Source organism: Myodes glareolus, chromosome 9 (genome assembly GCF_982192425.1).
Source record: "Myodes glareolus chromosome 9, mMyoGla1.1, whole genome shotgun sequence".
NCBI lineage: Eukaryota > Metazoa > Chordata > Mammalia > Rodentia > Cricetidae > Myodes > Myodes glareolus.
In genome coordinates, this window is record NC_142034.1 from 27,275,744 (window position 1) to 27,288,614 (window position 12,871).

General features: G+C 42.5%; 1 protein-coding gene across 2 annotated transcripts in view; it reads right to left on the reverse strand.

Annotated features, from left to right (window-relative positions):
- Positions 1-2,386: 2,386 nt before the first annotated feature.
- The window catches only part of Spop (speckle type BTB/POZ protein), an 82,129-nt gene continuing 71,644 nt past the window's right edge, over positions 2,387-12,871 (reverse strand). For both annotated transcript variants that reach the window (XM_048446972.3, XM_048446973.3), the window contains 4 exons: positions 9,911-9,966; positions 9,322-9,444; positions 5,025-5,167; positions 2,387-3,639 (listed from right to left, as the gene is read on the reverse strand). In XM_048446972.3, the coding sequence (XP_048302929.1) occupies positions 3,495-3,639; positions 5,025-5,167; positions 9,322-9,444; positions 9,911-9,966 (467 nt within the window). In that variant the 3' untranslated portion in view covers positions 2,387-3,494. The remainder of the gene's footprint in view (positions 3,640-5,024; positions 5,168-9,321; positions 9,445-9,910; positions 9,967-12,871) is intronic.

The following is a 12,871-nucleotide window of genomic DNA, read 5'->3' on the forward strand; positions in this document are numbered from 1 at the left end:
CATTAGAAATGAATCTAAATGAGGGAGGGCAGATTTCGATGAAAAGTCACGAGACAAAAGGAAACACACAGGGCCCAGGCTGATTAAAAAGATAATTAGTTGTTGAAAATAAGGTTGGGTTTCAGCCAATAATTTGTTTTTAACAAAGGTATAGGAAGAGATGCACGGCAGCCATGCTGCACGTTGATCTAGTGGCTCTTTTCTAGGAGCTGAAGGGCCAGAACCAAGCACCAGTGGGTGCCAGGCGCAGCTCTGCCCCTCTACCCAGTTTAATGTTTGCATACATAGAAGCTGCTTCCCTTTCATCGGCACAGGGCTCATCCAATACGGTGGTCCCACAATAGGCTGAAGCCACAACTTAAAAGGAGCTCCCAGCTAGAGATCTTCTGGCCTGTCGTAGGATCTCCATGTTCCTGGCTGGAATTAAAAAGGAAAGCAAAACAGCAGTAGCTCTCTGAGAGCTCAAGTCCAGCGGCCTTATCAGTGAAAAGGGAAAGAGACATTTCTTTCCTAAATTGTTCAAACCTATAAAGGTCTTCAAGTTGCCTGATAACTGACAGGTTTAATCTCTATGTAGGAAATGGAAAAACTCCCCACCCCCCATGGATGGCCAGAGACCACAGGGAGGTGGGGAGATGGGGACACTGCCAGATATTCTATTTGGCCCCAAAACCTGCAACTCTGAAGGTTCTGTGGAACTACTTGCCTGAAATATTGTTTTGATAAATAAGCCATATCCTTGTGGAATTGCCATCTCCAACTGTTCCACTGGCACGGACATCTCTGCAGTGACAGCACATGCCCCAGATTGTGGAGTTAACTGGAATTAGATTTCAGATGTGGGGGAGCTAAGGGAAGAGGTGGTGGCGGTGGGAGGTTTATGAACAGTATGCTGGGGCTCTGATGTTGTCATAACCAGATGGCTTCAACTGTATCATTTAAACAAAAACAAACATGGCCAGAAATAATATAGTAACAGGAGCAGCATTGAGCATCATCATCTATACCTGAAATTTCATCAGTTTTCAATCTACAGTGAAGTCCACATTGGAAATTCTATCAGTATGGAAAATCCCAGAAGAGACCTTTATCCTGCCAAAGCCAGATGTCAGGCCAGCTCCCTTCCTGAGAGCACATGCTCTGAGTCCTCCAGCCTCAACCCCAGAACTGTGAGTGAAGCTCAGCGAAGCAAATCTGCTTCACCCTGCTGGGAGCGCTGAAGAACAGGCCAGTAGAGGCACCTTTCTGGAGCTTTGTTCTCACTATTCCCAGAGGAAGCAAGCTTCACTTCCAATTTTATACCTAAGCACTCCAGAAATGGAACTTCCTCTACTCCTTATGTAATCTTCAGGATATGACATTAGACGATCTGGTACTTGGTATTCATGTGACCTTAGTTAGGCATGTGCCTTCCTCCAGTTTCACCTCTTCCAGCTACAGAGCAACACTAACTAGCACCTGTCCAACTAAACTCGTTGAGAGGCTAGAGGTTCAAAAGGACAGTACAGACGAAGGTCTGCTGAGAACTGAAGGCTGTAGAACAAACACAGAGGCTGTATGGGCAAAGCAGATGTTGTGTCCACTGGATCACTAGGAGTATGCACCAACACGGCAAATGGGGGCCAAAATGACAGCGGTCAGCAGTCAGTACACAGAGAACCAGACACTTCCTTACACAGGTCACACTTGGGAAGAAACATTTGTGAAAAAACTGCCGCTAACTCATACATACCCAGCCCAGTAGTAGCTATACAATGAAAACCAGAGAATTTGCAAAGAGCAGTCACTGAAAGGAAATGGAGTGTGAAAAGGGCTGAGATTCCACCTAAGACTAAATAATGCAACTTTGGCCAAACAATGTATTCCTAGTGTTCCACTGTCTGGCCAGTGCTGTGGAGCTGGGAGCTCCACACATTCTTGTTATCTCACTGCAAGTTAAGACCTTAGTTTCCTCAGAAACACAGTCAATGACAGGACCCATCAGAGACAATAATTTCCCTTTATTTAATCTCCATATTCACGTCTCCTAAATACTTTTTTTTGTATTTTGTTAGGAGAAAGGAGATTTGGGATTGGGTATTAACACACATGGTTGGGGTGCAGAAAAAGCCTACTACAATTGCTTCTCTTGGCAGAGTAGGGCCTGGTTCCAGTCTCTCAATAGGACATGGTTGGCAGATCCTCAAGGAGGACAAGACTGGCAGATGCTCACAAAGGAAACTTGAGATTATGGAGAATAAATAAATCCCTACTGCTTCTTGGATATTTTAGATATAATTCCTGAAAGATTAAGATCAAACCAGGGCTTCAAAACCCCGTAAGCAAAAAACTCAGATCCGAGAGACAAGCCAAGTGAGTGAAACAAAAGACAAGAGATACCACACAGTACAAAATAGTAATTATTTATATTTCAAAAAGAAAAAATTAACATTTGGAAGTCTCCCCCTTGGAAGAGGGGCTAATCAGAAGTGACAGACTGGCTCCTATGCAGGCGACAAGTCAGGTACAAACAGCCGGGCAATCTGGGCTGGAATTTTTTTCACATAGCAATAATAATAAAATTTCTTTTTCTCTTCTTTTTGTTTTATGTATTTTCTGGATTTATTTCTTCTTTTTTTTTTTAAAAAAAAAAGGAGGGGGAAGGGAAGAAAAAATAAAATCAGAGAAAAATGCCAAAAAAAACCCACCAAAAACATTTTCCACAATATCTAAAAACAGAACCATGTTCTTGTCAAGACAGTATGAATTCTGGATGAATAACTTTTTTTTCCAGTTTTCAACACCAATAAAGATTTTGCAAAAGCCACTACCATCAAAACATTCATCTTCTAGATCAAATAACCTCCTTCCCCCTTCGCCTTCACGTGTCACTTTTCATAAGAGGATAAAAGGATGGGCTCTGTTCTTGCAAATGGTAAGTGCTAACGAGAGAGCTCTGCTGATACTTGTATGGTAGTGAGGAGTTTTCACAAATATCCAAGGTTTAACACAGCTGGAAGGACTAAAATTTGCTTCTTTCAACATAAATACTACTGGAATTCACAAACTGATTTCTGAAAAAAATTCTTTCTTCTTTCCTTTTCCCTTCTCTTAAAACCAAATGTCCATTTTGTTTTCCTTTTTGCTCCAGGCACCTGACGATTTGTTCTGCTCAGTCAAATGCAGGCAGGTTTCTCCAAAGTACCACTGCTGGGATGTGCTTGGGGCCAGCACCTAAACTGAATCCCAGGGTCAACTTGGCCAGGCCAAAGGGAACACGGTGACACGGCGACAGGGTTTTCATTAGGTTGAGCAGCCCCAGTCCTGGGCCCTTCCCTCCCCCCACCCGTTCCCCTAAGTTATTTAGTGCTGTTTTAAAGTCTGGGTCATGGTACAGTCTTTCCCCTGACACAGAGTAAAAGCTCCACAGATTGCGCCGTCTACCTGGTGGTCAGTGGCAGCAACGATGGCTGCTGCTTCTGGAAAATAAATGGAGTCTTATAACAGGCAGGATCTTAGGATTGCTTCAGGCGTTTGCGTGGGGGCCCCAGGAAAGGGCATTGTGCTGAAGCCAGAGAGCGGTATGCTTCAGCCACTAAGTGGGGATGTGACACCACCATTGACTTCCACCCAGAGGTCTCCAAGACATCCGAAGCATGACTAGGAGAAATGCGAGAGAGAGGTTACCAAAGGAAGTGTGCACATGGACCAAACAGCTGCCTAGATAGCCCACTTTTTCAGTGTTTGGTGTAGATGTGGTCAATACAATCAACACTACCCAAGACAGAACCCTTAACATGCATGTGCTTGCTAGACAATGTGCAGACCGGTGATTGGGCTGTGGCTCTAATTCCCAAAACTTGGACTCTGAGGCACTGCACTCTGAAAACATGGGCTGTTCGACAGAGTCAACATTGTTGATGATAATTATATTCACAGTTGCCAATAAAGAGAAAGAGCAAGGGCTTCCTTAGACATTCAGCTCTGAGCTCCCACCTGGTGGTGTCATTTACTAGTCTTGTTAACCACAAGGCACATCACAGCCAGGGCCTATCTGACGATCAAGAAAGAGAATAGCCGCTTTTTGCTCAATAGTTGAGTTACCTTCTAAAAAGTGACAAGTACATATCCAACACATAGTGAGCCTGAACAGAAATGACACTGGTCCTTCCCTTCCTCTTCTGTCTCAGGCTCACACCTCAGAAACAACCATGCAACTAGATCTATAAGATATTACTTCTGAATTAAACTTGGCCACTCATCTACCTGAGGACCTTTTTTATTTTTTTTTGGTTTTTGAGACAGGGTTTCTCTGTAGCTTTGGAGCCTATCCTGGAACTAGCTCTTGTAAATCTGTAGACCAGGCTGGCTTCGAGCTCATAGAGATCCACCTGCCTCTGCCTTCCGAGTGCTGGGATTAAAGGCGTGTGCCACCACCGCCTAGCACTGTGAGGACTTTTTTCACTCCAACTTTTGCTTCCCACCAAACAAGGAAATAATAGAGTATCTTGCAATGAAAAGGACTACAGTTATAACCTCCTTCAAAGCATTTTAGAAAGTGCTGCAGTGAGGTCACCTGTCACTTGGAGTGAAGGAACAGACCGACCTGGTAGACTGTTTCCTTTTCAAAACAGTCCTTAACAATCAGTTAATGTCCATCCCTTCTCTTTCCCTGAGCCCACCAGAGACATAAAACATATTTTACCAATTCATAAAAAATGAACCTCTGTTCTCTTGGAATCTGTCTATCTTTCATTTTGTCAGTGAAAGTAAAGTGAGGTTCCACACAGCTTTTCCAGGTCAGCAAGTTATCACTACTCAGTTCCACTGCTGTTTGGAAGTACAGGGATTCACTCACAACTAGGACCTGATCCATGAATGCAAAACCATTTTCACACTGTCAAGCTGAACAGAAAGACAAAAATTCTCTACTTACTACCAAAAGGTTAATGAATCTCCTTGCTCATTTTACTCACTAATTCAAAGTCTTTTTTATTTCTTTATCCCAATTATTCTGAAAGAAAAGCTTTGAAGATGCTACTCACTAGTTGATGAAATCCACTGCCTGAGTTTTCAGTTGATCCGCGCTGTGGAGGTCAGCCAGGATGAGAATTTCTGCAGCATTCTCCACGGAGAGGTTACTGCAGAGGGCATCCTCACACATGACCTTCAAACGCTCCAGGGCATACTGTAAAACAAGCAGTGCTGTCATCAGAGCAGCAGTCGCTCAGGGCTGACCGCTACTGAAGTTGTTCTCTGTAGCGGCACTGCTGTATAACTGGGTATCTGAACAGAATTGCAGAGTGCAGGAAAAGCCGTCACCACAGTTATAAAGCACAACCACACTCTGAAGGCTGGTTGCTTAAGCTTGAAAAGAAAACAACTGAAATATGGTGGGTAGTATCTATCAAAAATTCCAAAGTTTACTGCTAGAAAATGGCAATCAGAGCAGATTTTTATTCCAAAGCTCATTGCATTACCTGTCTTTCTTAAACAATCACCACCTACCCTGACAATGATGCATTAGCCACCTGCAAGCCAGCAGAACATTTTATTACAACTTTCACAGTCCTACAACTTATAGCCAACTGAGCCAAAAGCACAGGTCTTTTTGCCTAAGCAGTGTCACTATCCTGGCAAGATACCCCAAAGACCTATCAAGCTGTGAAAAGGGACCCTGTGGTAGTTTTCACCAGCATTTTTACCACACATTGTTCGTGAGTGAGGGTGAATCAAGGGCTTCTTTGAAATAGGAAAAGATAAATTAAGTTTTACTTTATTGGGGTTGATTCTTAGGGTAAAAGGACAAAGCACCAGAAACCCTGGTTCAATTTCAGTTTAAAACTTCTAAACAAACAACACAAACATCTGGAAATGGAAAGTCTCGGCCCACTGAGCACACTGATCCCGCTGACTAGGTCTGATGCCACTCTGCTACCTGCTCTACCACAGCATGAACTTACTGAGGAATAAAGAAAGCACAGAGCAAAATGTCATTAATTACTTCACAGGACAAGCGTTTGCTATGAGGCTTTCCAGGCTCTCTACAGGGCCTCCACCTTCAGGCCCCAGAATCATGACACAATGCCCCTCCAGGCTGAATCATGGCAACCAAATCAAGACAATTTTATTATGAACTTCAGGCAAGGAGGCATACCTGCTGGCACTGTGATCTCCTGAAGCAGAATGGAGTTTTATTGGTTTTGGTGTCAGTTTAATTTCTTATATTTGAGTAACTGAAAAACAATTTCAATGGAAAAGGGGAATGGCACTAGACAAGTAAGAAACGAGGGTGCTGGGAAAGTTGAGTAGACGTTCAGTCTTCTGCAGTGCCACTAGACTGTGGCACTTTCTTTTAAAAGGACTTCTGCTGTGAATAGCTCTGATCCCGCCCGCATAATTAGACCAAAGTAGCCACTCCTGTCTCTTGGGGGACAAAGTTTTTTTCTTAATTATGCTTCTGAAAACCCTGCCTAATGGCAGTACTTACTCAGGAGATTGAAATTGTGTCTCCCAGGCCCGGCCAGCGTGTTTTGTTTTGTTTTTGGTCTAATTACACATGTCCCCAGGAGATTGGAAAGGCTCAGAAGAAGCTGTTTCAGCCTCCAGGGTAAATTCTAGATGTTTAGATCCTTCCATGAAAGATTTTTTACTGTTTTCCTAAACTCACAGAGAGGTGTAAAGGTAAAGCATGCTTTCAAATAGGCTTGGAGCAAAGGCTACCCAGTGGGAAATTCTGAACGGAATCTGAAAATGCACCTACCAGTTACTACCCCTGCCCCCCATTTTCCTAAAATAGTGTTTCTTGGTGTAGCCTTGGTTATCCTGGAATTCTCTGTAAACCAGGCTGGTCTTAAACTCATGAGATTCGCCTGCCTCTGCCTCCCGAGTGTTGGGATTAAAGGTGTGTGCCACCACTGCCTGGCACTTCTCATTCATAAATTTATTGCACTGTTGGGATTCAAGTTTTTTTTTTTTTTAAATCAGAAGGAAACATGCTGCATTGAAACCAACATCCAAATGGCAATTTGGGCTAATTCCCATTCCTCTTGCCCCAAGGGTCACAATTAGGTTTTTGGCAGAGAATGAAAATGCAGAAACAGTAGTTTTTAACTTTGACTCTAGGGATGTGTAACTTTGAGCTTCAGTCTTTCTGTCTAAAACGTGGGCTTTGTAGTACTCATCATTCTTACAGGACCTCAAAGAGAAGTGATAAAGACCTGAGGTATATAAAACAAGGGACCAATTCTTTGGAAACCAGAGGCAGGTCAGACAAAACCATAGTAACTCTATGAAAGTTTGGATACACTCAGCTAAACCCAGTACTCAGGAACTGAGTAAGGTTCAGGGTGACTGTGAGGTTGAAGGCAGCTGGGGCTACAGAGCAAAGCCCTGTCTCAAAATAAACAACAACAAAAAAAAGAGCACTGGACTGTACTAATTTTACCCAGCTTAAAGAGAATATTTTCTCATTATCTCCATTGAAACCAAGTTTCTCCTAGTCAGAAATGAGGTTGACTAGAAGGGTGTGGAGTTTTCATGCTGCCAACTACTAATCAAGCCTCCAAAGGTGATAACAAAAATAATTACTATCCCAATCTTCATCAAGAGCAATGATTAGGTCTATATGCCTCATATTCAGTAATACTCCAAAATGCTGAACACAGCCTCTGTGATAAGTCTAGGCACCCTCCTTTGTTCTCAGACACAAAAGGAGGTATAAGAAGACAATTCTTGGGCTAGAGAGATGGCTCAGAGGTTAAGAGCACTGATTGCTCTTCCAGGGGTCCTGAGTTCAATTCCCAGCAACTACATGGTGGCTTACAACCATCTATAATGAGATCTGGTGCCCTCTTCTGGCCTGCAGACATACATGTAGACAGAATATTGTAAATAAAATAAATAAGTAAATCTTTAAAAAAAAAAAAAGACAATTCTTCACAGCAGAAACTGGAAGGCTTTAGCATTCTTATCTAGAGCTACTTCTTCAGAAAAGTACTGGAACTCGGACACAATAGAAGAGGTAGCACTCCCAGCAAGCATCTGCTTTCTCCTGAGGTCTACTGCTGGCAGCTAAGTAAGCCTTTTAATTCTTCCACATCAACTGCTCCTGCCTAACGCACAGGGAGCAATTATACAGGGCAAATATCAGTCTTCCTGGCCACCTCACAAGTGATATCTGCACAGGCCCCAGGACACAAACAAGCAGGCAGCCTTTGGGCTCTACATGCCTTCACAATGGAAGTCAGTTCCCATTGTGTTCTGAGATTCTTTTATCAGATGTGATCCTTGAGAAAAATGCTTCCAGGGTAAACTAAGTTGGAGGAATTCTGTCTACCGTTACTTATTTTCAAAAAATTATTAGTAAACCGAGTGTGGTGGCCTACACCTTTAATTCCAGTCAGCACTTGGGAGGCATAGGCAGGAGGATCTCTGTGAGTTAGAGTTCAGCCTGGTCTGCCTGCCTTTGCAAAGGCATGTGCCACCACTGCCCAGCTAGTTTCTCTCTTTAAAATTACATTTATTTGAAAAAAAGAAGACAGGAAAAAAAAAGCCAGGCAGTGGTGGTGCACACCTTTAATCTCAGTATTCAGGAGGCAAAGGCAGGTGGATCTCTGTGAGTTTGAGGATAGCCTGGTCTACCGAGCAAGTGAGTTCCAGGACAGACAGGACTACACAGAGAAATCCTGTCTCAAAAAAAACTGACACACACACATACAATATCCACTGATTTATTTTTTTGTGTGTGGGGGGCGTGTGTGTGTGTATGTGTGTGTCAGTTTTTTTGAGACAGGATTTCTCTGTGTAGTCCTGTCTGTCAGAGACAACTTGTGGGCGTCAGTTCCTACACTCTGTGGGTTCTGGGAATTGAACTCAGATCCTCAGGCAAAGCACCTTACCCACTGAGTCACCTCATAGGCCCAAGGCTATACAGTTTTTTGATAAAGTTTGGGTAAGTTAATGAAGTAAAAAATATCTTGAAAATTATAAAGTACAACCCAAACGTTAGCATTCTAACGTTTCTTGTTAGGTTAAATATTCTTGTTAGGTTGAATATTCTTGTTGGGTTAAAACTAAGATAGAGTAAGAAGAGGGTGACTATCAAACAACCCCTCCACTCCATTGGATGGCTCCGATAGTTTATCATTCAGAGAACAACACCTCTAGCACCAAAAGGTTACTACTGTGCTGGAACAACAGGATAAAGAAGATTGTCCTGCCCAATTAAGATGTATGTATGCTCACTTCATCCATATACAGCACATAAGCCCTTTCACAAAACTGAAGAGGTCACAGGAACACCTGGTCCTATGATTATCTTCCTATTCTTTCTTATCTTACCTTGTCAGCAGCTGCCAGCAAATCATCAGCCATTTTGTCAAGGTTTGGCGCCTTCCCTGTGTAGATGAAGCACATCATTTCCTTAAAGACATCAGGTTCCACATCGTTGATTTCGACCCGATTCTGTGCCGGAAGAAAAGTCAAAAATGAGAAGCATTCCAACAGAACACAATTCTAAACTATACTCATGTTAAGTTCTGGTGAAGAAAGCAGCTTGTATGAGTTCAAACCTAGCATGGATAGAAAGCCTCCTCCCTCTTCTCTCCTGGCTGCGTAAACAACACCTTCCCTCCCATCATTGTATACTACTTTTATTTTATCACAGACAGTTGGAAAACAACTACATGTGTAGTGTTTTGTTTTTAAATCTCTGGACTTTCTAGTATCTTTAGCCCAAACCACTGAGATGATCTCTGAACAGTAAGTCCACACAACTGGGACACTCCCAGACCACCCGTCTGCTCTCAAAGAAACAGCACTTTACTAACATGGCAAGATAAAGATAATTAGGAAAATAAATCTGCCAGACTGAGAAAGGTCTTACTGCAGTCACTGGGTTAAAAAGACACATGTCCATTCTGTTACACACCTTTTTGCTTTCCTCCATTTCATGTTCAAACATGGCACTGAAAACTGGAGACCGAGCTACAAAGTGAGAGGGAAACAATGAGGTTATGACATGGGAATTGCTTGATTACCCAAGTAATAATAATGATCTTTGTTCTTCCTGTTCCATTCCCAAGGAAACGATCTTGGCCTCAAATCACATCAGAATTAGAAAACATATGTTTCAAAACATTTCTTTGGCTCTATTTTAATCATCCACATTTAATGAAATTATTTATCTATATTGGGCAACAATGGAATATATACTACTTGTGTAGACTTTGAACTTTAAACTGGAAGGTATTCCATGGTCTAAGCAGGGTGTTCTAATATCTGGACTTTTGGCTGGAACAATGACTGGCATCTCTAGAGACTACACAGGAAGAAGGTCAAGAGCTGGGCTCAGTGGCATGCACTAGCTTGATAATGAACATTTATGGCAAATTGCCTGTCCCTCTAGCTATGTGTTCTATGTTCTTTCCTGTTTGGTGAAACCATCTTCCTTAACATTTAATTTTTTTTTCATCACAGAGAATTCAGTTTTTCTCTTTAGAAATGGGAATGAAGACAAAAGGTCAAGAAACAGTGCTATGGTCCACGTACTTTCTATGAACACTCATGAAACACCACACACATACACAAAAAATAAGCAGACTTAATTCCAACCAGAACAGTAATAAAGAACTCATTTTTTCTTCATATTGATGAGTAAATCAGGGATTGAGGCCAAAGTTAACACTTCCAACCCAGTACCTAAGAGCAGAAGGACAGATAGAGAGTGGGTAGGATGGTGGCAGAGACCTAGAACTTTTGGCCTTTAGTTTACATCAGAAAGAACAAATTTTAGCTTTGCCATTTTCTAATCATTTTCTTGGTAAAATCATTTAACTCTCTGAACCATTTACCCTGTTTCTCCTGCTTAATATATGTATGCATGCATATATATATTTTAATTTTTTACAAAAAATTATAAATAAACGAGGCATTAGTGATGCATTAAGTGTAAGGTAAGAGAATTTCGAGTGTGAGGTCAGCCTGGTCAAATTTCTCCCCGCTTTTTAAGATTTTGAATGTGAACCTCAGTATTTTAATCTATTTCAGAAGGTTATTTCTCAGAAGAATTACAGACTATATGGTGTGCATGGACTGGTACTTTAATACAAAGGGAAGGTTCACAGCAGCAGGTGGGGGTTAGAAAGTCATCAGAAGACAGACCATAGCTAATGCAATGGAACAGAATTCCCAGCAAGAATAGAGGAAATACTGAAGCAGACTCTTAGGGCTGACAGCTGCATGAAGGAAAGGTAAAGAAAAGGAAGGGAAGGCACACAGGAGAAACAGCTGGGGCAAGCAGGAGATACAGTTTGGCAATAGAGTGCTTGTTGAGCATCGGTGGGGCCTAGAGTTTGCTATCCTGAACCATAAAGGGGAAGAACAAAGTCGTCAAAGAACCAGGAGAAAACTGGAGCACGGAGTCAACTAGGATATGATCTGCAGCCTTTCCAACTTAGGAGCTATCAGGTAGTTCACATAACTTTGGAAAATTCTTTCCTAGCAAGGAGGTGAACTGAGGACAACATGGAGAAAGGAAGCAGACAGTGAATGTGCTACCTCAAGAAATTTAGCTCAGAGTATGTGGGGAAAAGAGCACATGCACTGAGAGAACCAGGCTTCTAGGAAGGCAGGGCGAGACTCAGAGAGCAGAAGTATACAGAAGCATCCATCCTCAAGTCAGGGATACCTCCTTGCCACTGAGAAGACAGGTGAGGGAACAAGAGGGCCTCTTGAAAGGAAATGTGGGCAAAAGCATCCTTTAGGAGTTAGAGGAATTTAGAGGGGATGACAGAAGTCTGAAACATCTATTGTTGGGAAAAAAGAAGGAGGCTGACTGCATCTACAGAAAGATACAGTGGGGGTCGGGCAGGGTGGGGAGTTGAGTTGAGGAGATGGTTCAGCAGATAAAATGCTTGCTGTACAAAGCACGAGGACCTCTTTTTGGATCCCTAGTACCCACTTAAAAGCCAGACATGTATCTGTAACACCAGCACTGGGAGGACATGGGAGAGCTGTGGGAGGGATCCACTGTGTTCCTCCCATGTCCTCAGATCCCTGGATTGCACTGATCAATCTGCTCAGTAAAAATGGTAAACTGCACGTCACTGAGAGACCTTAGCTCAAAAAGTAAGGTAGAAAGCAACAGAAGAAGACATGCAACTTCTGGGCTCTGCACATATACACACAGTAATGTACTTGCACAGACATGTGCGAAAACATGCTTGTACCACACATACAAGAAACAAACATTAAAAGAAAGAGAAAGAAAGGGAAGTAAAGAAGAGAGGGAGGAAGGGAGGGAAAGAGGAAGGAAGAAGAAAAAAAAGAAACATGTTGAGGGCCTCACTATACAGACAGACACTAGTCTGAGTTGCTCACTTCCTTCAGCATTGACAGCCTAGTTGAGGCAGAAAATGGGAAGTTGTCACATGAGACAGCTTGAGCTCACTTCAAGAGTAAACCTTAGAATGATGGAGTCAAGATGTCTCAACAAAGGAGTCCTGGGAAGAAGTATGTTACTTGGAGAGGAACACAATACTCCCTTATGCTCTGTACTCTGCAGAGCAGTGCGTAGCTATGGCTCCCATTTTCTATAAGGTGAAGTCAGCCTTCTCTCAGTTCCTCCTCTGGGTGAATCTTTCTGGTCTTAAAGATCAAGAACCTGATAGAACAAGACCTGATCCTCTGGGTCAGCAGCAATAGTCTCATTCTTCTTGTATGTTTATAGTGAAGAGACAACTTAACCATCTGAGGCCTAAGTCTCAGTTTGATAATATTTACTCCCTTGACCAGAATCCTGTCTATTGTATCCAAAGCCCAACTAGGAGCTACCACCTAGTACTCAAAGAGCTACTTTCCCGATGCAAAGATATGTAATATTTTTATATAA